This window comes from Schistocerca nitens, chromosome 6 (genome assembly GCF_023898315.1).
Source record: "Schistocerca nitens isolate TAMUIC-IGC-003100 chromosome 6, iqSchNite1.1, whole genome shotgun sequence".
NCBI lineage: Eukaryota > Metazoa > Arthropoda > Insecta > Orthoptera > Acrididae > Schistocerca > Schistocerca nitens.
Window position 1 is genome coordinate 689,091,717 of NC_064619.1, and position 27,925 is coordinate 689,119,641.

Sequence of the window (27,925 nt, forward strand, 5' to 3'; positions counted from 1 at the left end):
CATCTAGAAAAAATATTTTTTGAAGTAATTTTTTTTTTTTTTTTTTCATGTCTACCTTGAATGTGATAAACTGTGGAGAGAGATGTTTCTTCAAAACACTTGATGGTATTTTTGATCACATTTCACACATCACAAATTTTTAGTGAGTGGAGATGGAATCCAGCGCATATTGAGTTATCCTTCACTTGAATCACACTACTATAGCCAGAAGCATCTCAATTCCAGCCTGAATGTTACTTCAATGTACAAGGTGTCAAATGTTCTGCATGTAATTCGCTAGCAGAGGAGGAGAAGCAGCTGACACAAAAAGATCATGAAACTCATTTATAGGTCTCTCAGATATAGTGTGTGCTTCTATTCACTCTAATATATAGAAGAAATGGAAGTATTTGCCACAATATCTCCCTGAAAGATGGGCACAAATCATTGAAAGGTGAGGAGGAATCCTCTTATTTTCATCGGCCACTCTGCACTGAAGAAGATGTTCCTAAACTTTATGGGTTACCAGATGGTCAGCCACAAACTCTACACTATGCTGTGTACCCCACTATGACAGATACAAACCTCACTCTTTTATAAGACAGAATTTTGATGGAGCCATTACTGAAGTTGCCTTGAAAATAAAGAAAACACCTACGGCATACATATATGTGCCCAAAGTACACATGGAGAAACATCAGATTGCAACAGTGAAAACTGAATATCTGCTCACATTCCAAAGGGAATACCGCAAACATGGTCTGTTGAGTGATGGAACTACGCATGAAGCATTGCCTGAAAGACACACTGAAAAGGGCTCTGATACAGATTAAAATGTTTATGTGGATTCAATTTATTGTTTACAGTATACTGATCAAAACTTCGTTTTACATACGTGAAAATAAAGTAAATGTTTTTAATGCCAGAATGACATATGCACAATTCTCTCTCTTCCCCCTTCCCCTCAGGGGAGGGTGCACCGTTATGACTATCATAGCTGAACATTTATAAGTTTAGTACCAATACAAGACATAAAATGATTCTTTTATCTCCCACACTTGGTTTTATGGCTCTTTAAAACACTGAATCGGTTCTTCAAAAGGTTACTGCAATATTATAAACTGTTTAAAATTTGTCAATATACAATACTTTCTCACAATGGTTAATCATAATAATCACTGTATTTCACGTCAACAGAATGAAACAGAGCACAGAATATAACAGAACAACTTGAGAGCATAACACTGGAACTACACTGAAATGGCTTGCATTACACGTCCTGCCAGAGTATGCACTGGCACTTTAAATATTAGTCATCACTGTACCACTATAATACACTGATCTTACTGTTCCAACACATTCAAATTGATAGTGTCAGTACATCATAGTTTTACTTTCAACTATTTCTCCAGTGTTCCAGCCACTGCAAGATCTTTTCTACATTATTCTCCATGTCATCAGCACTATTACTTGGCAATGCATGCACAATGTCTTCTTTGTAGGAACCCAATGCTTCATCCAGTATTGTTTGAAATATTTCACACTGTATATTGTCTTCCAGTTTCTTTCCACTGTATCCACTAGAACATGACAAAACAAGCCATCTTAGCCACAATATGGTTTGAAAACATTGTTAAGTGATACATACCTACAATTAAATACCTTTTGTGTTTGTATATAACTATGATGAAAATTCGAGGACATAATCGCAAATAAAAATTAGGCACACATACAAGTGGCATAAATATGCTACTTAAAGCTCAAAAGTCATAAAAAAAATAGAGGTTCCCTGGACACAGGGCAGAGTCCCTAAGAATCACAATAAATAAATGGTTACTGAAAAACAAGTTTGGCTTAAGATTACTAATGGGCATCCAAAAGCTGCACTACTACAGCATCAGACTTGTGATGAAATCGATCCATTTCTGGCCACTGTCACAGTGTTCACAGATGGCTGTGCAGCACCTTTTTTTTTTTTTTTGTGGTTTTCGGGCGCACAACTTCAATGGTCATTAGCGCCCTGACTACTCTAAGAATGCACCGCGAGGCACTAGTTGACAACAACAACTAAAAGGGAAAACACAATAAAAGACAGACTGACAGGCATAGGATTAAAAAACATCATCAAATGTCCTTAGCGAGGTTTGTCAAATTGATAAAACAAAGAACACGAGCAGCTGCTCGTGGGTCATCCGCTAAAATGGCATCTAAAGTAGTAGGCAGGTTAAGATCGAGGCGCAGTGTTTTAAGATCGGGACAGGACATTAAAAGGTGACGAACCGTCAGCAAGTGCCCACATGGGCAGAACGGCGCCGGCGCAGCCGTCAGCAGATGGCGATGGCTGAACCGGCAGTGTCCAATTCTTAACCTTGCTAAAACGACCTCCTCCCGCCGAGAAGGGCGTGAGGAGGACGTCCAAGCCACGGGAAGAGGTTTTAAGGCCCGAAGCTTGTTGTCGGTAAGTGCAGCCCAATCGGCATGCCACAGCGACACAACGCGCCGACAAATGACCCTGCTAAAATCGGACGAAGGGACACAACAAGAAGCTGTCCGAGGCTGGAGGACCGCAGCCTTGGCCGCGGCATCTGCAGCTTCGTTCCCAGGGATACCGACATGGCCAGGAACCCACATAAAGCTAACCGGCGTACCGACGTCCACCAGCTGCTGAAGAGAGCGTTGGATCCGGTGTACGAAAGGGTGAACCGGGTACGGATCACTGAGGCTCTGGATGGCGCTCAGGGAATCTGAGCAGATGACATAAGCAGAATGTCGGTGGCGGCAGATGTACAGAACAGCCTGGTAGAGGGCAAAGAGCTCAGCTGTGAAGACCGAACAATGGCCATGGAGCCGGTATTGGAAACTTTGTGCCCCGACAATAAAGGAACACCCGACCCCGTCATTGGTCTTAGAGCCATCTGTATAAATGAAAGTCATGTTGTTGAACTTCGAACGAAGTTCCAAAAAACGGGAGTGGTAGACCGAACCGGAGGTGACCTCTTTTGGGAGCGAGCTGAGGTCGAGGTGAACGCGGACCTGAGCCTGGAGCCAAGGTGGCGTGCGGCTCTCGCCCACTCGAAAGGTTGCAGGGAGTGAAAAATGAAGGTGTTGAAGGAGGCGACGAAAGCGAACTCCAGGGGGTAGCAAGGCAGAGACATACAACCCATATTGAAGGTCAAGAGAGTCGTCAAAAAAGGAACGATAAGAAGGATGGTCGGGCATTGACAGTAGCCGACAGGCATACCGACAAAGCAGTATATCGCGCCGGTAGGTGAGTGGCAACTCACCAGCATCAGCATGAAGACTCTCGACGGGACTAGTATAAAATGCTCCGATCGCAAGTCGTAAACCCCGATGTTGTATGGAGTTGAGGCGGCGTAAGATGGATGGCCGTGCAGAGGAGTATACGAAGCTCCCATAATCCAGCTTGGAGCGGACGATCGACCGATATAGACGAAGTAGGACGGTTCGATCCGCTCCCCACGACATACCACTGAGAACACGGAGGACATTTAAAGAACGGGTACAACGGGCGGCCAAATATGACACATGTGGAGACCAGCTAAGTTTCCTGTCAAAGGTAAGGCCTAAAAATTTGATTGTCTCCACGAGTGGGAGAGCAACGGGACCGAGTCGTAAGGACGGTGGGAGAAACTCTTTGTAGCGCCAGAAGTTAATACAGACCGTCTTCTCGGCAGAAAAACGGAAGCCATTGGCGACACTCCAGGAGTAAAGACGGTCAAGAGAACGCTGAAGACAGCGCTCCAAGACACGTGGACACTGCGCGCTGCAATAGATGGTAAAATCGTCCACGAAAAGGGAGCCTGATACATCAGCTGGGAGGCAATCCATTATTGGATTGATCGCGATGGCGAAGAGAGCGACGCTCAAAACTGAGCCCTGTGGCACCCCATTCTCCTGGCGAAAGGTGTCGGACAGGACAGAACCCACACGTACCCGAAACTGTCGATCCATTAAAAAGGAACGAATAAAAAGAGGGAGGCGACCGCGAAAGCCCCACGTATGCATGGTGCGGAGAATGCCCGCCCTCCAACAGGTGTCGTAAGCCTTCTCCAAATCAAAGAACACAGCCGCGGTCGGGCGCTTCCGCAAGAAGTTATTCATGATGAAGGTCGACAAGGTAACCAGATGGTCGACAGCAGAGCGGCGCCTTCGAAATCCACATTGTACATTGGTAAGTAGGCGTCGAGACTCGAGCAGCCAAACCAATCGAGAGTTAACCATTCGCTCCATCACTTTACAGACACAGCTGGTAAGCGAGATAGGTCGATAACTGGAAGGCAAGTGCTTGTCCTTCCCCGGCTTAGGAATCGGGACAACAATAGACTCGCGCCAGCATGCGGGAACATGTCCCTCAATCCAGATGCGATTGTATGTACGAAGAAGAAAACCTTTACCCGCAGGAGAAAGGTTCTTCAGCATCTGAATATGAATAGAATCAGGCCCTGGAGCGGAGGACCGTGATCGGCCAAGTGCGGTTTCGAGTTCCCGCATGGTGAATGGGGCATTATAACTTTCACAATTCGAGGAGCGGAAGTCACGTGGCCTTGCCTCCTCGGCCTGTTTGCGGGGGAGGAAGGCAGGGTGGTAATGAGCGGAGCTCGAAACCTCGGCGAAAAAGCGGCCGAAGGCATTGGAGACAGCCTCAGGGGCCACAAGGACTTCATTCGCGACCTTCAAGCCAGAAATTGGGGAGTGGACCTTAGTGCCAGATAGCCGGCGCAGGCTACCCCAGACAACAGAAGAAGGAGTAGAACTGTTGAAGGTGCTGGTGAAAGCAGCCCAGCTGGCTTTCTTGCTTTCTTTAATAATACGACGACACTGAGCACGTAATCGTTTATAATTAATACAATTCGCCACTGTAGGGTGGCGTTGAAAGGTGCGTAAAGCACGTCGACGAGCACGTATAGCGTCCCTACATGCTGCGGTCCACCAGGGGACCGGTACGCGACGTGGAGAAGAGGTAGGGTGAGGGATGGAATATTCAGCAGCAGCGAGAATGACTTCCGTGAGGTGTGCGACCTGACGATCGCAGCTTGTGAAGGTTTGATCCTGCAAGGTCGCCCTGGAAGAGAAGAGCCCCCAGTCTGCCTTGGAGGTGGTCCAACGAGAGGAGCACGGAGAGGGAGTATGCTGCAGGAGATGGATAATACACGGGAAGTGGTCGCTCGAATATGTATCAGCAAGGGCATACCACTCAAACCGGCGTGCAAGTTGGGGAGTACATATAGAGAGGTCTAAATGGGAATAGGTATGAGATGTGTCCGAAAGAAAAGTAGGGGCGCCAGTATTGAGGCAGACAAGATTGAGCTGGTTGAAAAGGTCTGCTAACAAGGAGCCCCTCGGGCAGGATGCTGGAGAGCCCCAAAGAGGATGGTGGGCATTGAAGTCTCCAGTTAACAAAAATGGTGCAGGTAGCTGAGCAACAAGTTGCGTCATGTCTGCCCTGGTAACGGCAGATGACGATGGAGCGTAAACGGTACAAAAGGAAAACGTAAAAGTGGGGAGAGTAATGCGGATGGCAACTGCCTGCAGGCCGGTGTGCAACGTGATGGGATCGTAGTAAATATCATCCCGGACCAGCAACATAACCCCTCCATGAGCTGGGATACCTACCACAGGGGGTAGGTCAAAACGCACAGAGGTGTAGTGTGCCAAGGCAATTTGATCGCATGGGCGTAGCTTCGTTTCCTGGAGGGCTACGACGAGCGGACGATGCGAGCGGAGCAGCAACTTCAAGTCCTCTCGGTTGGAGCGAACGCTGCGAATATTCCAGTTAATAAGTGCCATCGGAAGAAAAGGAAGATGAGAGAAGGGGTCACCTCGAAGGCCGCTGAGGGCCTGGCTTCGAGCGAGCACTGCCGCCGCTATCAGTAGGCGGACAGTCATCGTCCATTGGTTCTATAGGTTCATCGGCCATCTTGGGAAGATGGCCGGGAGGGGGAGCTTCCTCCGCCGGTGAACGGCCAGATGTTCGGCTACCAGCGGTGCGGCCAGGCGAAAGGGATGACGGCCTGGGGCGGCAACCGCTGGGTGGCGCAGGAGAAGAAATGCGCCGTGGCGGAGAAGGAGAACTGTGCTTCCTATTAGCCTTCTTGGATGGTCGTTTGGTGGAAGTACCGGACGAAGGCTGGGAGGTCGAGGTTCGTAGGAAGTCTGCACGGGACGGTTCCTTCTTGAAGGCCCGTGCATCTGACTTCTGGGTCTTCGTCTTAGCAGAAGCTGATGAAGGGGCTGGTGTCTGTGGGGTGATGGGACGAAGAGAAGACGTCGACCGCGCGATCTTAGCACTGGCCGAACGGACGACCGTGGTGCTGAAGGTCAGATCGCATGTCTGGGTTGCTACCTCCCGGGTAGTCCGAGGAGAGGCGAGGACAGTGCTGTATTTCCCCGCTGGGAGCAGCGTGGGCTTCCTACTAGCCAATAGCTTGCGAGCAGCCGAGGTGGACACTTTCTCTTTGACTCGAATTTCCTGGATACAGCGTTCTTCCTTATAGACAGGACAGTCGCGGGAGGATGCGGCATGGTCACCCTGACAGTTCACACAACGAGGAGACGGAGGTGGACAGTCACCCTCATGGGCATCCCTGCCACAAGTGACACATTTAGCCGCATTGGAACAAGACTGTCGAGTGTGATTGAAACGCTGACACTGGTAGCAGCGCGTAGGTGTCGGGACATAGGGGCGAACAGAAATAACCTCGTAGCCCGCCTTGACGCGCGATGGCAGCTTAACACTATCGAAGGTTAAGAAAAGTGTCCGGGTCGGTACAAGGTCATTGTTGACCTTTTTCATGACCCGATGGACAGCCGTCACGCCCTGCTCAGCGAGGAAAGATTGAAGCTCCTCGTCAGTCAATCCGTCGAGAGAGCTACTATAGACTACACCACGAGACGAATTCAAAGTGCGGTGGGCCTCCACCCGGACAGGGAACGTGTACAAGAGTGTGGCCCGAAGCAGTTTTTGTGCCTGAAAGGCACTCTCAGTTTCTAGTAATAAGGTACCGTTACGCAACCTGGTACAAGATTTGACAGATCCGGCTATGGCATCTACGCCCTTCTGGATAACGAAAGGGTTGACAGAGGAAAAATCCTTTCCTTCCTCAGATCGAGAAACTACGAGGAACTGTGGGGCAGGCGGTAGTATTTTTGTCACTGTTGGCTGGTCACGTTTCCGTTTGTGGGTCGAAGTCGAAAGCGATGGAGTAGAATCCATTGCGGAGGAATCCCCCATGATTGCCAGCGTCTCCGATGGCGCGCTCCTTCCTCGTGGGGACCCTCTCAGAGGGCACTCCCGCCTTAGGTGAATGATTACACCTCAGGTCACACCTCCCGAGAAACAGACGGAGGGACCAATCGGCATGGTCAGAAGGTATCAGCTCAGGCAATCACCCCTCCCCGGGCCTGGCCTTTACCAGGGGGTACGCACGTGCCTTACATGTCTACCCAGCGCGGGGACTTACGCGTTACCCCGTCACCGGCTACGCGTGCGAACGCGTGGGTCGGCCTTCAGACACGCACAGGGAGGAAGGAAGAAGAGGAAAAAGAAGAGAGAGGGAGAAAGAGGACAGACTGTCTCAAACGCCGAGGCGGAGACCAGAGAAGGCAAGGAGAAGAAGGCAATGAGGAGGCAAGGAGAAGGCAAGGAGAAGAAGGCAATGAGAAGGCAAGGAGAAGTCAAGGGAAAAAGTAAGGAAGACAGTGAAGTGGAGAAGAGCAAAGAAAGGAACCAACAAAAGGAAGGAAGAAACGAGAAGGAAAAACCAAAAAGACCACGATTATAGGTCGTGAAACCGTCCGTCTCCGGACGCAGGCGCTAACTACCCCCGTGAGGGGGATGGACTCCTTTTAGTCGCCTCTTACGACAGGCAGGAATACCTCGGGCCTATTCTAATCCCCGGACCCGCAGGGGGGGGGTGCAGCACCTGCATCTAGTGACTAAGGTTGCTGCACCCTTATCTTTCGAAAGTTTATGGGAACACATTCTGGATGCAAACTCTGGCCACTGGCTACCTGTGATTTGCCAAGTTTTTGCTGCTTTCAGTGAACACTTGCAGTTACTGAGTGACTACATCAAACACTGGTGAGTATGCTTTAATAAAATGAACACCGTGGACCTAATTTCATGTAAGGTGAGACAAGAAGATTTCACTCTATTCCATGAAACCAAATTTAAATCGACGACAAGAAGAAAACCAAAGATACAGTGGCTCATTATGCACGTAAAAAAAGTGTATTCTTACACTGGACACAAAACTAGGACTTAAAACTTAATAGAGTCTGTAAAGTTGGACAACGTAATACTGCTGCCTGTGGGTGCATGCAGGGATGTGATGGTGACAGGATAGGGCTGTTACGTGCAACATCGTGAGGCTGGGAGGAGGGGAGCAGAGGTGAATAACTGACTAGTAAGAGAGATGTGAAAGTTACGGCATCTTGTCAGCAAAGACATTTTATCTTTCAAAATTTCCAAAGATGGCACACTTCCTTACTGATATGAAGCCAAAGTACAGTGCAGTGAGTGCCATGTGCTGTTATCATGCTACTAGTGCAAGTGAGTGTTAGTGTGCCAAGTGTGGTGTCACATTGTGTGTGTGTGCTCGAATCAGTTGCCAACTGTATCAGCATGGGCCTGCTGCTGGAGGCCACCTGTAAGAGGTGTGCGCACAGCACAGTCTGCGCCCCGTCATCTGCCGATGACCCACTATATACACACACACAGAGCATTGCTGACTGATGGTCTCTATGTTCTTTCAGTTTGTACCACTCACATCAGTCGTTCTGTTTCTTGTTACATGTGGACTCGCGAGAGGCTTATTTCTGTTATTGTTCAGAGGTTTATGAAAAAACGACATATTTGTATTACTTGGGTTGGATTTGTGTATTACTTGGTTACTAAACGACTGGCGACAAATTTGGAATGATTTCCGTATAGTCTTTATGTGCAGTTTCATCAGGTTTAGTCATTATGGATGCTGTGCTACTGGCCATGATTGAATAGCTTTCTTTGGCAGTGACCACTTTGTCAGCTTCCATTAAAAGACAAGGTACTGTTCTACCAGTTTCTCCATCTACTTTTCCTCTGTATGACGATTCAGTCAAGGATTGGGAAGCTTCCTTTACAAGAACTGGCGGCTCTTACTTTGATCACATGTACAGCTGATTGTCCAACTACCATCGCAAACAAACGTCTATCATAGCAGAGCGAGTTGAACTCTACCAATGCCACAAAAAAACCAAACCAGTCACACAGGGCCTGGCTGAACTTCACAGCCTTAGCTGCAAGTGTCAATTAGTTACTGATGCCTGTAATGGCTCTCATGCAGACTCTATGATGTGCAACACAATTACCAGTTCAGCTCCAGACAAGGAAGTGTGCCAGAAGGGTTTACACTATGAAAAACCTAATTGGCAAAGTTTTGCAAACAGAATAATCTTTTGAAGTTTCTTGGCAGCGGGCGACCAAACTGAATCGTGGGGTCATGTGGCAATCGTGTCACAAGATGTGCCCACTACCACAACAGATAGCTTGCACAAAGAAGCGGTAGTGGTGACAGTAAACATGCAGGCCCAGCGACGGGCAAGGCCAGCCCAAGCATCTGCAACCGCCACAGCACTAGCAACAACATTCTTCCATTTTCAACTTGTCCTTTCTGTTTTGTCCAGCAAAAACATTTGGCGTGCCCTAGGCACTCTGTTACTTGTACTGCCTGTCAGAAGAAAGGCCACATCACCTTCGTGCCATTTTCCGAACGTTGCTCAGGAAATGGACGTGGCCATGAACTATGTATCCAATGCTTGTGACTTCTCCCAAGTTGTTTACCAAGTTACATGTTTTTTACCGAGTGCTCCAGCTACAGACCAACAAGGGTGCTCCAGACCAAGATGAGTGCTGCAGTGACATTATTGAATTTTCAAACCTATGAGAGTTTAGGCTCGCTATCTTTGATACCGGTCATGCAGAAGCTGCCCATACCAAAAAGAACATTGCACTGTTGGGGCAATTTACAGCATCTGCCTCTTACAAGTCAGTGGTTTGTTCCATTACACTTTTGGTCTGTGTCGCACCCACCACGGTTGGGTTCATCCTGCTGCTTCACACCGGGACTGCCAGTGTGGACCCAATGGTTTGGCCACTGTCCCAAGTGGTTACCAACCACTGTTGTCTGCCGCCAGGAGTGCCATCTTTGCGACAACCATATGGCCGATGGGCTGGTGGCATGCCCTTTGATCAGCTGTGCACCCGCTTGCTGCTGGCCCTGTCGTCACAACCTGCCCTGCCGCCATTCACCTCAAGCCCATCATTGCCTGCTGTGGAGGCAACCCCTATCCCACTTGCTGCCTCTTCCACGTGGTTCCAGCTCCCTGGCGCTGGACGACAGTCCATCTTCAGCCTCGGGTCCATTGCTGCTGTCTGCTGTTCCCATTGGGCTGTCTCCACCGGCCCCCTCACCATCATATCTGTGGGTCCAGCCCCATCTCCTCCATACGGGGACCTGCCTGCTGATGATGACTTAGAGATGGCAACGGCACCCTCCTTCCAGTACTGTCATCAGGTGCCGCACGGGTCTACTACCCTTGAGCATGCCCGTATCTTCACACTTTCCAGCCCTAGGCTCCGGTGCCCGCTCAACATATTGTCCTGCCCCTGCAGTCGATACTGGCTTTGGACCCACTGTCTCTCTTGTCAGGCAGCCTGCATCTCCTCTGCTGCTTGGGCACCCACTTTGCACGAGGGAGAGGTGTTCTGTATCCTGCTACTAGTGCATGTGAGTGTGAGCACACCAAGTGTGGTGTCGCTGCACCTGTGTGCTTGAATCAGTTGCAAACTGTCTCTGTGGTCGAGCCACTGGAGACCGCCTATGGGAGGCATGCACGCGATGCGGTCTCTGCCGCACCGTCTGCCAATGACCTATAAATGTATGGACTCCACTGCGCCGTCTGCCAGTGACTTGTGCCTATATATTCACGGAGTAATGCTAACTGATGTTCTCTAAGTTCTTCCAGATTGTACTGCTCACATCAACTGTTGTGTGTCTTGTTACATGTGGAGTCACGAGAGGCTTATTTCTGTTATTGTTCGGAAGTCTATGAATAGTTCTGTTCCTGTTATGCGTGGAGTCATGAGAAGCTTATTTTAGTTACTGTTCAGAGGTTTAAGAGTAAAATCATGTTTGTGTTACTTGGATCGGTTTCGTGTATTACTTGGCTGCTACATTTTCGGAAACTTAAAAGAAACTATTGATTGTCCGCGTGAAGCTGTTTCTAGAGAGGTGAGGAATGTTTTCCAAGATGTAGGATATGCACTAACAATGAAGCTACAGAGTGATTCACACCATAAAATCAACAGCATCAGAGTGATTACACATTACATTAGTAGTGAAGACGGAAAACTTGAGGATCGAGTGTTGTGCACCAGAGATGGTGAGAGGGTTTAAAAAACCTGGAGAAAATGTTAAAGATGAACTGATAAAAATACTACAGCCATTCAGTTTATTCAGTACTGTACAAAACAACATGTTTGTTACAGACAAGAGATCCACACAGTGTAGCCATACTTCATCAATATAACAGGCTTTCATTCTCAGCATACATCCTCAACATTATGCTGGAACACACGACTCTAGGATAATGATAAAAAGTTACGAGCAGCGATTAATAAATTCTTGTCAAACTGTCACAATTTTTTTTGAAAGAACCCTTCACAGAAGTTGTTGCAAGGAAATGTGGGCACACATAATGGAACAGCAATCTACGACAAGTTATAGGAATTTCTCCCGAGAAAAATCAAGACAATTTAACTGACTGCTGACAAAATTTGGAAGAGATAATAAACTTTCTGATAGCACTTAAACATGTCCCATGTGATCTCTAACCCACCTCAGCACCAACGACCTAGGTGTATTGTAGAAGTCTGAACCACTCTCTTTACTAGGGGGGGGGGGGGGGGGAATTAAAAGATTTAAAGACTATAAAATCACATTTAATCAACATTTGGGAAACAATAACAATGCACAAATGTTTTTTAATCCTAAATACGAAAGCTTAAAACTTCTTGGCAGAGCCAAGAAACATTAAGTTCTAAAGCACGCTGGGAATTATGCTGCAAGGAAGTTTCCACAACTCAAATATAACGAGTAGATCACATCTAACATTCCTGCAAAGGAACAGAAACTTTATGGGTTTTTTGGTGAATCTGAAGATTTGTTGGAGGAAGAATCCGCAAGAGACACTGGCATTTCCAAAGAGGAAATTTTGAAATATATCAACAGCAAACTCTAATTTGTGGAAGACTGCAACCCGATAGCCTGTCGGTGTGGTGTAAAACGTAGATACATCTCTTTCTAAACTGGTATGCTTTATACAGGGTGTTTATAACTTAATTATATAAAACTAACTTTTAATTGTGGAAAAGGTAAATAACTTGCAAAAATGTTTGACACAGCACTGACTGCAGTATATCTTCCAAGTTTTATTTACAATGTTCAATGTAGCTACCTTTTGTAGCATGACGAATGTCCCACCTGTAATCAATTTCAAGGCAAATCCTACAAAGCAAATCTTTATGTGTACATGGTGGCAACTGCTTGTGTTTTCCAACGTTGCAGCTCACTGATGTTTCCCATAAGTGGAAGAATAAACACACCATCTTTAATTGTCTCAGAACTGTAGTACTGGATTTGGTTTCAAGAAAGCTAAACAACATTGTGCACACTCTGCACTGTTATACAACTCAATGATGACTGTTGGAGTAAATCATTTGTGCATACCACCTACGTAGCAGGTATGTTGGAAACTAACAGTGTTGGGAAAGGGGGGCTGGGAGAGGGGGAATGACAAACTTTAAGATTTACTCCATTCAGTGCTGTATCAAACAATTTTCACAATTAAAGGTTACTTTTGTATAACTAATTTATAAAGATCCTGAACATTATATTTCAGAATCCACTGCACTGTCTGAGAGGAGCTCTGTATTGCCAGAAAAATTAGTGCAGACTGACAATATTATCTTCCCGTAGGGTCAAGTGGCCTAGAGGTTCCCGCATAACCATAATGGATTTTGATGAAATATTGCATGAACAACTGCACATATTTCCAACGAACATTGTTAAAGTTTCATGATCATTAATTCAATACTATATACCGGTCTAATTCTGGTTTAAGGTATAGCATACTTAGTACTAGCAAAGTTTACTGCTAATGTGGAACATAAGTGTACACATGAAAAATCGTATAAATGTGTTGGTATGGTCCATAGTGGCTAAACCACTGTTGGTTCGGTTTTAAATAAAAAAAACAAGCATTCCCATCACCATAGGGACCTGCCCGATAGTTGTGCAACAGCAGCCATGGGTTACTTTTTTTTTTTACCACAGGTTCCCAAACCTCATGAGCGTTTCTTTACACAGGATCCCAAGTTTATGATCCACTTCTATAAGAGACATCAGAGTTAACTTGAGTATCAGCGGAATATGGGCCAATTTTCAGTGCACTTCCACCTTGTCGTTCTTCTTTAGGGCCTTGTATGCTTGCATGGCAAAACCAAATATAGTTTTTCAGGTGATCTAGAACATAATCTTTCTAATAAAAACTGTTTAAAATAGTTTGCAGATTCTGTATTTTTGTAAAAGTGAGCCAAATCAGACATTTTTGGAGAGAATAAAAACAGCTATTTGACTGTGTATTGCTGCCTTAACAGATATATGACATGTTAAAAATGGTTCAAAGCACTATGGGACTTAACATCTGAGATCATCAGGCCCTAGACTTAGAATTAATTAAGCCTAACTAACCTAAGGTCATCACAGACATCCACACCTGAGGCAGGATTCGAACCTGCGACCGCAGCAGCAGCGTGGGTCTGGACTGAGGCGCCTAGAACCGCTGGACCACAGCAGCCGGCACATGTTAATGACCTAATAACTTTTAGTACTGTACTTGATGACAGAAAGGCAAAATCTAGATAGTACAGAAGACGAATACAGTAATATAGTCACATGGCGGTTTATTCTCTTAAAAAATATTGCCTGACTGTGGGTCAACATCATCGACGACATTTCTGGCCTTTTTAGAAAAATCATCAATTTTGCCCTGAATTTGTAAACTCTTGGCAAGCAGTAGGAGAATGAAATTTTATATGCTAAAACCTTGTACTGATAAGTTACTACATGCCAAGTATCGAGGGCTCGCAATTACTTCGAGAGATATAAAACGTTGAATTTCACTTTTTTTTGAACATCTATTTTTTGGTCAACTTTACTTCAAATTATCCACATGCAAATTGCCCAGGACACCTTCTTTTATTATTTTGCTGAAGAGTGCAAAAAGTTGTACAAAAGAGGGGAACAAAAAAAGAAAGAAGAAATGAAAGATAGCGAAAGACTGTTCTGATATCGACTGAATGTGCAAAACACATTTCCAACAACATCCTAGACATGTTCCCCAACAACATCCTACACATGTTCCCCAAGGGAGGGCAAAAAGGATAGCAAGTGGATAGACATGCAGCACAGAAGGGAAAAGATGCTGCAAAAGCTGGGGCCCTATGGTAACCAAGCGCAAACCCACGAGCAGCTAGCTCCCTGGGGGCTTCGCAAAATGTATTTCAGTAATTGTGATGTAGTCAATAGGCATAGTGCTGGCACTTGCTATTGACACCTCAAAGATGCTCTTCACTCTCAGAGCGTCACTAGCCACATCAATGAGGCGAAAGTAGCAAGACATGCCCACAGAAGTTCTCCGCACCCCTGTCAGTGGCCTGTCTTCAAACAGACCAACACGTGGACATTTGGTTAGTTCTATGCCAGACCACAATCCAGTTAATGCCTAGTCCACAGTTAGCAGAAGAGTACCCTGTCTGGCAAAAACCAAGTTAAAGACAAACAGTTAGTCTCTTCAAGTTAATCAGCAAATCCTTGCTTGTGTCTGTGAACTTCGCCTTTGAACAGTGCTATGAGAAAGAGTTTCTACTGAACAGTACTTCAAGTTGTATTCCCAACAACAGCCTACATCACAAGTGTTAGACTGGTTATATCAATATCTATAAATTTACTTACATTCTGGCCCATAGTCACGGCAAAGAAAAAGTTGTATAACCAGGTTGTATACACAGACATGAAAAAAAAAAAAAGAATGTCCCAGATTTCCTGGTTTGAAATGCACATTTACCCTGCATATTTTTATATTATGATACCCTGCAAATTTTCATCTTATGAAAGTGTAAATTCGAATTCCACCAAACATAGCACATTAGTTTCCGAAGCACTGAAATCAAGATTGCAATACACTTTTTTATGCCAATCATAGCTCACAAAACATCATATCACCCTCCAATCACAGCAGATATTCAGAACTTAGGACACGTGATGTAGTTAGCCAATAGCAACATCATTGTTATGTAGCATAAACATAAAAATAGGAAAGTTAATAGTTTGAATTAATGTACACAGGGAATCCACAAGACAAGCCAAGCTTTCACGTATAATATTGGTCTTTTTTTGCATGTGTTATACTTTAAGAAACCTCACACAAATGTGCCAGAAAAATTTCAAATGATGACATTAATGTCTGGTCTTCTGAGCTCGAAATTTTTCTAAGTGGCTCGTCCTCAAAGTGTTAAGTTTTAAATTAGAGTCAAATGCTTTGTGATTTAAGAAATTCACTGTCCATTCTCACAGTAACATAATTTAATCTTGCATAAAAGTAAATTTACTTTGAAAGTAATGCTTTTCAAAGCACCATTCGCAATATTTTCCTGCAAACTGTTAAGAAATAGCTTCATTTCAGCAGTTGCTAGAGTGTGCCAGAAAACAGGCGTTACTGCGCATGGGCAGCTACAATGATGTAGGAAGCCCGTACGTTCATACACATATAGCATTAAGAGATCTTACATTACATCATAAAAGAAATAGGATATTAAAGGAAACTCTACCAGTACTGTATTATCTCATGTTTGGTTCTTTAATATGGCATAATGCCACACATGCCAGAAGATGAAAATGTGCACTTGAAAGTCTGTGTACTGTTTAAACTAGCCAACAATGAGAAATGAAAGTTTCTGATAAACTGACTGCCTCTGCGGAAGAGATGAACAAAAGTGACATTTATTTAGAAAATTGACAAAAATAACTATTATTCTGCAAGGCAATCAATGCTCGACTGCCAAAAACGTGTAAATAAAATAAAATCAGAAAACTGAAATATTTTAGCCTTCCATAATTATACAAATGTATCTAAATTTCCTTGATAGTGCCTGGCAACAGGAATCCATTTTGTTTTTATTTGATATGAGAATTGTGAACAAATAAGAAACAGCAAAATCACTAAACATAAACATCGGTCATGTGGAGACTACCAACACCCCACTAATCTGCACACATGCGAATCTGACTACTTGGACATACCAGAAAAAATTTTCTGGATCGCATCTGGATGCTTGTCGCTACTGCTGATACAGCTAACAGCCACACTTAAAGTAGCCAGGATCGGGAGAAGGTACTGCTCACATGCAACTCACAGGGTGTATACATGGACAAGGAAAAAAAATTCCCGTAATTTTCCCGGATCTCCCGGTTAAAAATACATTTTCTCCCGGGTGAAAATACACTTTTTCCGTGTTAAGTGACAGTATACTTTCCCTCGGAACTGTAAAACTTATCCTTTGAAGGAATATGGTTTTATACAGCAGCGAACAATTTCCCAGCACTTTAGAAAACGAAACTCAGGGGGGAAAAGCACGTTTTGGGAAAATCTTCGACATGCACCAACATGTACGCTGAATATTTTCGTATTACGAAAGTATAAACTCTAATTCCACCAACAGGAAAATTTAATGGTTTAAATTAACATACATAGTATCGCTAGAAGAAAAGCAAAGCTTTTGCATATAATATTTGTCTCTAAGATTAATAAGCTACAAGAGAAGCTAAGCTTTCAGATATAATGTTGATCTGTTTAGCGCATGTTACACTTTAAGATACATCACACAAATACGCCAGTAAAATTTTTGATACCAACATAAATCTCTGATCTTCTGGGCTCGAAATTCTTCTAAATGGCTCGTCATCAAAGAGTTGATTTTTAAAAGAGAGCAAACACTCTGTGATTTAAGAAATTCATCGTATTCTCTCGCACATAGTTCATCTTGCGTAAAAGAAAATTTACTTTGAAAATAACGCTTTTAGGACAACAATTCGCAATATTTTCCCGAGACCTGTTAGAAATAGATTCATTTCAGCAGTTGCCAGATAAGAGGCGTCACTGTGCGTGCGCAGCTACGGTGACGTAGGAAGCCCGCATGTTCGTACATGTAAAACATTAAAAGATCTTACATTATCTCATAAAAGAAATACGACATCAGAGGATACTCCAAGAGCGTCGGAATTTCGTGAACCATACTAAAATGCATAGTTCGCCTTGCAGTGCACATTCATATGTCCAGATTCCTAGCGACGCAGGCCTTGACCTGATATGAAGCTTTCAATGTAGGTTTTGGGACTTAAATTTTCTTGGAGTACCAGTACTGTATTATCTCATGTTTTGTTCTTTATTATGGCATAATGCCATACGTGCTAGAAGATGAAAACCTGCACTTGAAACGCAGCAAACAGATGAAATTAGTCAATAGTGTGGAATTAAACACTTCATTTCAAATAAATAGACTGCCTCAGCAGGAAAGCTTAATAAAAGCCAAATTTCTTTAGCAAACCGACAAAAATAACTTTATTGTTGTGCAAGGCCATTAATGCTTGACTGTCAGAAAGGTGGAAATAAAATCTGAAACTAGTAACATATTTTAGCCTTCCATAATTACGTGAATGTATTTTAATTCGCTTGATAGCTCCCAGCCACAGAAATCCGTCTTGTTTTCATTTGATGTGAGAGCAGTAAACGAAGAGGAAAAACAAAAATCACTAAATGTAAACACGGGTCACTTGGAGACTAGCCCCCCCCCCCCTCCCCCCAACTATAACTCAGACTGCTCTGCGGATCAGAACGTCAAAAATTAAAAGAAAATACTTTTCAAAAATAAGTTCATTTTGTAGCACACATCTTTCTGAAGAGTCTGATAGATAAAACATATATATTCGAGGAAATGTGAGATACGTTATTTGGCCTTTAGTGTGTAGTGCAGTGCCACACCTCTTCAAACAATATTCTTATACCACACATCACTTTATTTCGCTCTGTGGAACTCAAATGTGTATATTTTGTAACGAATGCCATCAAACTATTTCAGGACAGTGGAAATTAAAATGTCCTGTAGTGCCTCTCCTGCTCCCACTTGGCCGGTTTGACGTCTTGCCCCTCACTTAAAAAAGGAAAGAAAAAAAGAAAACTCCCAATTAATACTGGATAGGATTATTTGTAACCAGGAGAACAAGAACTCTTCAGAAATCTGGACTCTTTATTGCCTATTAGCTAATAACTTGCTATTCTGTGTGATAAAATTAAATATAGGATACCTAAAACCAGTAAAGACAAGAGACAGGCAAGACAGTACACATTTCTTCAATCCTTAGGTCCTAGCGATTTTTCTATGTAATCTTGCTACAGCTTTACATGGCGTGCTTTCCTTTCTGCGAAAGCTCTATTACCTTATCAAAGTTCGTCAAACGTTTTGCTACATGAAAAATAGAAATGTCGTTGTCTAATACTGAAAAAGCTGTTAGTGCAAATAGTACCCAAGACTGGTGTGGTTTCTTGATCTGATAATGTCTATTTTGTCACTATGTGCTGGATAAAGCAAAACAGGCCTTTCTGATATTGCAGCAACTGTAACACACACCAAATAAGCGAGACTGTTTTGGCAATGATTATCATTTTTATAATACAACAGAATAAAATTCACGAAGTACCTATTTGACCTACTACAAGCAAAAAGCTTTACGTTAGGAAATAGTTTCACATTTCATTTATACGCTCCAATTTCTCATGCACGAGACCGAAAAGTAGAAGAACGAAATTTTGGAATCGTCAGTCTTCCACAATTCGTGTGATGTCCCCGTTTCTTCTCCTTCCTCGTTCTAACAAACAGTCTTATCATTAATTCTTTAACTATTCCTACCACTGTCAAAACTCATTCTCCGGCTAACTTTACTAACACTGCCACAATCACCCGTTTAGTTATCGAGCGATTATTCTCCGGTTATGTGTTATTACGTGTTCGTACAATGCGTTTTCCGCGCTACTCCCAGAATGGAAATTAGGTGGCTGCTAGCCGGGGACTACAAGTGGCCCTGTCTAGTGTAGCGATCTGGCCAAAAATTCTGTAAAAATTTCACTTTCTTGGATACACCGAGAAGATAATACATAATCTTTCTTACCTGTTACTCCTGTTAGTCGTTTATCTCCACTCTGGTAATCTGAATCTATGGATTTCGCTAGTAATTTTGACGACGCTGGACATTCGCAAACCGAATCAACCACATAAACAAGCAGAAATTTGCATTCACCGGTTTGGTTTTATTCCGCTCAGCTCGTATAGCCCCGTCCCGTTTTGTCTGCAGGAAAGTTTATTTCTAGGTGCGACGAGGATTCCCCTGGCAGAGGCATCACGTACACTATGCACGCATTCAAAAATCAACTTAGAATGTGTTCAAAAACCAGCAGTGGAGCGTTTCAAAATCATATGAATAATCGGTAGACCGACGTGCGCTGGATGCTAGGTGCTTTGTGAAACAAGGTCTTTTCCTCACAAATATGAATTTGCCCCATTACCCCAAAATTTCCGCCCGGTTCAGATACCCCAGTTTGCCGTCACCCCCCCACTAGATCCGGACCTGCTGCACACGCGTGAATCAGGCGGCTTGGGCGCGCCAATAAAATTTTTCCGAGTACCATGTGGCTGGTTGCTGCTACTGCTACTTACTCAGCCAACGGCCACATTTCTGTAGCCAGAAGAGGGATAAAGTACTACTCATACGCGACTCAACTGCGCGTGTGCATGAGCCCACTCGTAAATGATTAAATGAGTTTAATGTAAACAGTTACGTCGTCGCGCTCATCGGAGGCAATTTGTTGTTATGAAGCATTGCATAGTCTTCCGAAAACCTTTAACACATTTTTCTGTTCACAGACGCTTGTACGAGCACTGTGTTATTATATATGACGCATTTCCTTTCCAATTTAAGTTTTATTTTCGTTTTTTTCTCTTGTTCATGTTTCAATGCTGCAGTATAATCCTGCAGTAGTGGGACACAGTAACATCCTTTGTTACAGTATCGGTTCTTACCAGTCAAAACTACAAAAATTTAACTGAAAACTAAAACAACGAAAAATTCCCGGGATTCTAAACAATTCCCGGGTTTCTCCCGGTTGAAAAAATTCCCGGGTTTTTCCCGGATCTCCCGGTTGTCCGGGGTCGTATACACCCTGAACTCAACTCTGCGCGCACACACACACACAAGCCTGCTGTCAACTGCTCAAATGAACTTAATGTGAACACTTGTGATGTCACACTCGTTGGAAGCAGTTTGTTGTTATAAAGTATTCCACTGTCTTTGTCCTAAAGCCTTTGACACATTTTGCTGTTGGCAAATACTTGTATGTGCACTGTGTTTTGTTGTTGTAAATGGCACATTTCCTTTGTAACTTCAGTTTTTCTAGTTTTAAGTTTTATTGTTGTGACACAGTTCTGCAGTAGCAGGATACAAAAAAATTCTTGGTTAGAATGTCAGTTCTTATATCAGCCAAATTACAAAAATGTAACTGAAGATTCAAACAATGAAAAATTCCTGGATTTTTCCCAGTTTTCTCCCAGATGAAACAATTCCTGAGTTTTCCTCAGTTGTCTCTGAGTGTATATACCCAGACAACAAAAGGTAAGTGTTCATTTTAACTGTACATATATTTCAATCCTTACATTTTATGCGTGCAATGATCATATCATTTACCACCTGTTTGGAATTCATTTGTGACAATCCATCACAACAATAATTGACAGTACGTTATTATTTGCCAACCATATCAGTAATGTGGCAGGCCATGTGATATTACAATGTAGTTATCTAAATTATGAATCCTGTGCATACAATGTTAAACATTTGGCATAAAATTTCATCTCGTCAAATTGATTTCTACATAAATAATGAACAAATACACTTTGTGTCATACTCTTATGAAAATAGGGGAAATAATAATAATAATGAATGTTTAAATTTAATGTATCACTGAAAATGTCCAGCCTTGATTCAATCAAATTAGTGCAGAGTTCAGAAGATGACAATTCGGGCCAGGTACAAGTCTTTTGCCACAGCAGCAGCAGATTAAATTGCTTTACTACTGCAGATGCAGATAAAAGAGTTCTGCAGATAGCATTTTTCTTGCCCACGCAGACCTCTACTTTTGACTATAGTAAAGTCGGCGAAAGATGATCTCCGGCTGATGCAGTGGACATGACAAGGCCGCTTTGGGTGTCTACTTCCACCAATCATGTAACACGATAAGACAAGCAAACTGACCTCAAAGAATTTTTTAGCTGTTTGTCTGTGCTTTTTGAAAGGATTACAACAAATTCTTTGATGACTTTCAAAAACTTTTAAGTAACAGTATCTGTGATGTCCACATATTGCAGCACTTTCTTGATCTTCTGGAAAGCTTACACTGGATCGCAGCAATATCGAATCTCCCTGGTCTTTGCTCAGCTCTTCAATTTTTTGTAGAGTTTTTACTAAGGTACAGATTGTCAAATGACATGGTGTTTTTAGCAATGTTCCAACATTGCATGAATTCACATTTTCCATTGCATCTAACTGAGCACTAATTCACTTAAAACATACTTCACACAAGCGGAATGATAGGGTCGCACATCAAGAAGGTTTCAAACATGCTGCTGCTGCCTAAGAACACTTTTTTATCACTGTGAGCAGGTGATTGGCTGAACACACAAATCACATATGTTATAGTCTTTAAAAAATTACTGAATTAGTCAAATGAAAGGAAATACATTTTCACACAAAGTTAACTTGCCTGCCTAGAATGTGTTATACTTAAATGTGTTAATTTGATACCCTTGCATCTAAGGCAGTGAGTGGATGAACTTACTTTAAACGACCCTTTTCTATCACAGCAAAAAGTATTTTGATTCCCAGCAAGTTGGAGAAATGTGATATAAGCATTTTTCCACATCTCATAGTTTTTCTGAAATTGAAGACTGACATACATTAACGTTTTTTAAAATTTTTCTTTGGGAAATACGGAAGCGTCCGATCTAACCCGTCGGCTTTGACCCATGACGTCACAAATATAGCGGAAACGACAATTCCAATATGGCGGATATAGAAACGTTGCATACGTATCACAAAGACGAAAACACATAGAAAAACAACACACACAAAGGTTTCACAAGAACAATCTGCTAACATTGATAGCAAACAAAGATAATAATAAACAAGTGGTACTCAAGGCCAGGCAGGGGGGGGCTGCGCCCCCCGACCCCCCCCCGCCAAAAAAAAAACTCCCAACCTAACCTCGTATTCAGGGCTACGCTACAGATCAATGTGTAGGTCAATCAAAAGATAAAAAAAAGAAACAAAAAAAAGAAAAAAACAATATTGATTCATTAGACATAACGAGTAGCGACAAAACATATAGACCATAAAGATTGAACAATCTAATGGCAAACTGATAAAAGCCTCATAGACAACGTTAAAACAAAAAGTACAGTAAAAAGGTAAACTATATATTACAGGCCCTAAAATTCCTACTAAGGTAACGTCAACGAGGCAACATCTACAAACACGCCACACTCACAAACCAAACTCCGCACCGTAATGACGTCAGACACCACAACACCCTTACGTCACGGGTCAAAGCCGACGTGTGAGATCGGATGTTTCTGTTGACCCTTTCTTTGTACTTTACTGCTTCAATAACTGAACCAAAAGCTTCATAAATATCTGAGTTATGGGCATTTATATAGATAAGTACCATTTTGCATTGACATTCTTGCAGAACACGGTTATTAGAATACCATTACATTTAAAATTTGATATAAAATAAAGTTGTAGTCTGAGACCTAAAAGGTTTTGCAGAAGTTCCTATGTTATAAGTATCCGCAAATGTGTAAAGTTATGTGAAAATCTAAGACAGAGGGTAACAAATCCTTGAATTATTGTGTTTTGATGTTTAATGCCACTGACGTAACTATAACTGGTGAAAATGAAATTTAGGTGAGCATATTATGCAATCAGGCGAATGGATAGTAAATGGACAGAGGAAACTCTTTACTCAATTTCAAAAGATGAAAAGATCATGATGATGACCTAATGGAAGGTATGTACATGACAACAAAGAACAGGTGGGTAGAGATGAATCTATTAATGCTGCCAGCAGTAGATGTGAAATACCCAATTAAAATTAATTTGTGAGTTTCTAGTTGCAGTTACAGGCCATATCTTTCAAAGATACTCTTCTTCACTGTAGTGTGTAGTAATCTCAATGGCTTAAGAGATTATTCTGCTTTTCACGAGTCTTCATTGACCACTATTCAGCATTTATATATAGAAATCAGGACATAAAAAAGAGAACTAACTTTCTTTCTGCTGCATACTTACCGCTGGACCAAACGATCATATAGAACAGTGTTGTCTGTTCTCAATACAAATACTATGTCAAACCATCTTTCTGGGAAGAAATCACAACTATGATAGTCCACAATTTTTCCACCTTCTGCCATTTTATCTTCCATTTCATCCAGCACCTAATAAAGAAATAAAGATGCTACTTATCAATTTAGAAGTTCACAGAAAAAAAAAAAAAAACCCAAGACAAAAGTAGTATGATGAATTAGAGGTACAAAATTTTTAGTAATACGTGTCTGCTCTAATTTACAGTTGGTAAAACATGGTGTTCCCAAAGTTCACCCTTACGGTGCATTTACACCCGTGTGCCTCTGCCTCATTGCCTTTTGCCTATGTTTGCCTCATGTACAGGAAGAAGCACATATGTTTGTGCACCCCTCTTTTTCGACACGTGTGCACACATACTTCCATTTAGGTCTAGACAAAACTACATACAATGTTCCAGTGATCAAGATGTATGCTCTGCCAACAGCAACTGTCACTGCAGCCGGTAATTTCGAAACAAAGGCAAAATCGTAGAAAGAAGCTCTCATACTGAGATAGTTAATACCTTTTGCATAATCCAAATGTGAGTGTGGTGGAAGATGTTTAATAACTGTACTCATTATTTTGAAGTATAAAATCGTTTTGTTGGGCCATGGATAGTAAAGGAAAATACAAAATACAGAAGTGCTATACCAGTGGGGACATGTTTAACTCAAACTCGCACAGAAGGCTAGCGACTTATGTGAATACTGAGCAGTTCTTTTGTAATCATTAGTATGAAACCCATATTGCGTGTGCACTGAGCATGTGTAGGTGAGTGGAGAAGATAAGTCTTGTCTAGTGTTTTACACCAAATCTTAATTTGAAATACATAGTACGTTATGATGTCGTGCTCTTTGACAGTCAATCAGTGAACAGTGGGTAGTGCTAGTGCCTGCATGACACTTGTAGGGTCAACGCGCAGCACTATACATGGGGAGAACTGTGAAACATGCACTTTTTTATAATGCAGCCGAAGGCAATAATCCGAGGGCCAAGAGAATGTACCATGAATGTTTCCCTGCATACAGATGTCCACATTATCACACATTTACTGCAGACCATGCTCGACTTGGAAATACCAGCATGGTGATGGTATGCAGAGCTGATGCGGGCAGACTAAGGACAGTGCATACACATAATATTGAGGTAGAAGTACTGTTACACTTTGAGAACAATCCAGAGGCAAGTACACGAAGAATTGCTGCTGTGCTTGGTATTCAGCATAGCTCAGTATGGGATGTGTTGCGTGAACAGCTGCTTCATCCTTATCGTCTAAAAACCCATGTACTGCAGTTGTGCAACGTCATCAGAGATGTTCTGCAGTAAATATGTGGGGTGGTATCATGGGTGACTACTTATTTGGGCCTTACATGTTAACTGGTCAGCTCAGGTTGGCAAGGTATAGAGTGTTGTTTGAAGCTCACAGGCCGACATTATAGGATGTGGTTTCGGCATGATGGGGGGCCAGTGCACTTCGCAGAACCAGTCTAAGCAGTAATAACCAGAACTTTTGGCAATCAGTGGATCGGCTGGGGAGAACATGCACAATGACCTGCAAGATCCCCATTAGATTTATTTCTCTGAAAGCCAAAGTGTATTCTACCCCTGTTGACCTGGAAGCAGATTTGGTTGGATGAATTCTTACAGCAGCCACACAAATACAGATCATATAAACAGGGCCCCCCTCACCTCAAAATTGGCTCTGCACTGGGGTTAATGGTACTCACTTTGAACATTTATTGTAATACATTAGGGGGAAAAAAAGAAAAAAAAAATATTTGGTCTCAATCTCACACAATAACCACCAGCATACTCAGTATTCCAGCAACATTTCCAACATGTGGTTTCTTTACGAAACATATTTGTTTTTGTCACTATCATCATCCCTGTCTGGGCACTAAATTTTTGAACATCCCGTATAAGATCCAGTGGCAGCAAAAAAGACTACACCTCTTTGAGGACGTTGACTTACAAACTGGTACCAGCGACAATAATTTGTTGCTGTGTTACCCCCACTTTTAACTAAAATCTACTATAGATACATCAAACAAAAAAAATTGTTCACTGCTTAGAAGCAAGCATAGCTCACACCCATCTGCAATAACGGTAGCAGAATTGACACGCAAAACTACTGTTCAGTATCCTTGATATCCATTTGTTGTAGAATCTCAGAACCAGTCTCAACTGAAATGTAATCAGGTACCTCAAACACAATGACCTCCATCTCAAACAGAATGGATTCTGAAAACATCAGTCATGCGAAACTGAACTACTTTTCTCACATTGCATCCTGGAAGTGGTGGAGCAAGGCACTCAGGTAGATGTTTTGTTTTATTTTGCTTCCTAAAAGCATTTGCCTTGGTACCATACTTATCAAAAGTATGATCACATGGAGCATCCAGTGAACTTTGCGACTGGACTGAGAATTTCCTGGTAGGGAGGACATACGTTGTCTCGAATGGATTAATTGACACAAGAAGGAGGACACTTCAAGTGTGACCCTGGCAAGATGGGACCCTTGATTTTCATGTTGTATATTAATGAAGTTGCAGAAATTATCATCACTAGCAATGTCAGAATGATCAAAGATGATGCAGTCATATATTATGAAGCTGGAAATAACTGCCAAAAAAAAAAAAAAAAAAAAAAAAAAAAAAAAAAAAAAAACTTCAAATTGGTGCAAAGGTTGGAAACTTGCTTTAAAAGCACAGAAATGTAAAACTGTACATTTCACAAATGGGAAAAACATAGTAACTGATGGATACAGCATCAATGAATCTGTTAACTCTCATAAATACTTGGGATATGAAGTTGAACAATCACAGTCAGTCACATGTAAAGCCCTGAAACACTTCAGTCCATTGGTAGAATATTAGGAGAAATGCAATTAATCTACAAATAACACTGCTTACAATATACTCATGCAATCTATCCTTGAATACTGTTAAAGTGTGAGGGAACCATACCAAATAGGACAAACGGGGGATATTGATGTATACAAAGTAGGGCTGCACCTATGGTCATATGTTTGTTTGACCCATGGGAGAATGCCACAGAGAGGCTGAGAAACCTGCACTAGCAATCCCTTTGAGGATGCAGACTACACGATGAAAATCTGCTACGAATGTTTAAAGAACTAACTACAAGTCGTGAATCATGGACGACAAACCCCTACATAGCTCTCATAGGGATCGCGAAGACAAGATTTGACTAATTACAGTACAATGAGAGATACCTTTTGCATTGCACTTCCCAGTGTTTGCAGAATATGGGTGTAGATGCAACTGGTGCTAGACTGTTGACAATCACACAATACAGGCACCTATGTATTCTGACACTAGACCTATCATCAAGGGAAATTCTGTTGTAACTATAGAGCGATTATAATATGCTAATGCGTTCCTGTATAGCTTTATATACACACCAAAATATTCGCTGATCATAAATCTTCATACTCAGATAATGAATATCAAGGCATCCATTTATTAATTCAAGCATGTTGTCAAAACTTACTCTATGTAGCGAGTTACAAGACATGTTCTTCAATGTGCAATAATGAAAACTGGTGCAAACATGATACAAAAATAGCTGACAGTGACAACCGAAACCGATAATATGCGAAATCTGACAGTCAATAACAAAACAAAAAATTTCATAGCGAGCCAAATAAAGCGAACTCCACGCAGCGACATCATAAAATGCTTTCCAAAAATTTGCTCGTTAATTGCTTTTTTCACTAACAACCAAAACACAAACTGAAGTTAAATTGCATTGTTCAACTCACTTCATGTTGTTTTTTCTCTATTGAAACTCACCCTCTCTTCGTCGAGTATAGGGCATCCATATACTTCGTCAAAACCATCAAAGCATTCAAATTCCTTCGCAATATTACCTACGTCCAACCATTCAAAACCAGTGCGTTCCTGCAATTGTTGGCAAAGTGTTGACTTTCCAACACCAGGAGTCCCTGTTAATAAACAAAACAAACTGTGTAGTGTTCCTAATAGAGGTCAGTTTTGCTAATATAATAAAACAGTGACACATACCAGTGACAAGTATATTAGGCATAGCTCTCTTTTCACTAGCCATAGTAATTATCTTTTCGAAGATTTATTGCTATTTCCCTACAGAACACAAATGCGTCCACATAGAGACACATGTACTAAAACTACATAAAAACAAATCCTCTGTTACGTCACGCAACACGTGCGTGAAACCAATGCAAAGATAGTATAATTAATATATAGATTACTAGAGATAGTGATTGTTCCATGCGTAAGGACTTTTTCCTAGCCATTTTGTTATGGTAGTCTCATTGG

General features: G+C 42.4%; 1 protein-coding gene across 2 annotated transcripts; it reads right to left on the bottom strand.

The window, feature by feature from the left end:
* Positions 1-808: 808 nt before the first annotated feature.
* LOC126263074 (adenylate kinase isoenzyme 6) lies at positions 809-27,821 on the bottom strand. Of its 2 annotated transcripts, none has more exons than XM_049960062.1 (4): positions 27,653-27,821; positions 27,422-27,573; positions 23,553-23,698; positions 809-1,559 (listed from the first exon to the last, which is right to left on the bottom strand). In XM_049960062.1, the coding sequence occupies exons 1-4, from the start codon at positions 27,693-27,695 to the stop codon at positions 1,376-1,378; spliced, it is 525 nt and encodes a 174-aa protein (XP_049816019.1). In that variant the 5' UTR covers positions 27,696-27,821; the 3' UTR covers positions 809-1,375. The 2 variants fall into 2 exon arrangements, with proteins under 2 accessions (XP_049816019.1, XP_049816020.1); XM_049960063.1 differs by lacking the exon at positions 809-1,559 and adding an exon at positions 22,023-22,137.
* Between the last annotated feature and the right edge of the window lie 104 nt (positions 27,822-27,925).

Bases quoted from the DNA above. Each gene is read 5' to 3' on its own strand.
- LOC126263074 (XM_049960062.1), bottom strand. From the start codon at position 27,695: ATGGCTAGTGAAAAGAGAGCTATGCCTAATATACTTGTCACTG. The intron at 27,574-27,652 runs GTATGTGTCACT...GTTTATTAACAG, and splicing joins GCCTAATATACTTGTCACTG to GGACTCCTGGTGTTGGAAAG. The intron at 1,560-23,552 runs GTAAGTATGCAG...GTCATGTTCTAG, and splicing joins TATGATCGTTTGGTCCAGCG to TGGATACAGTGGAAAGAAAC.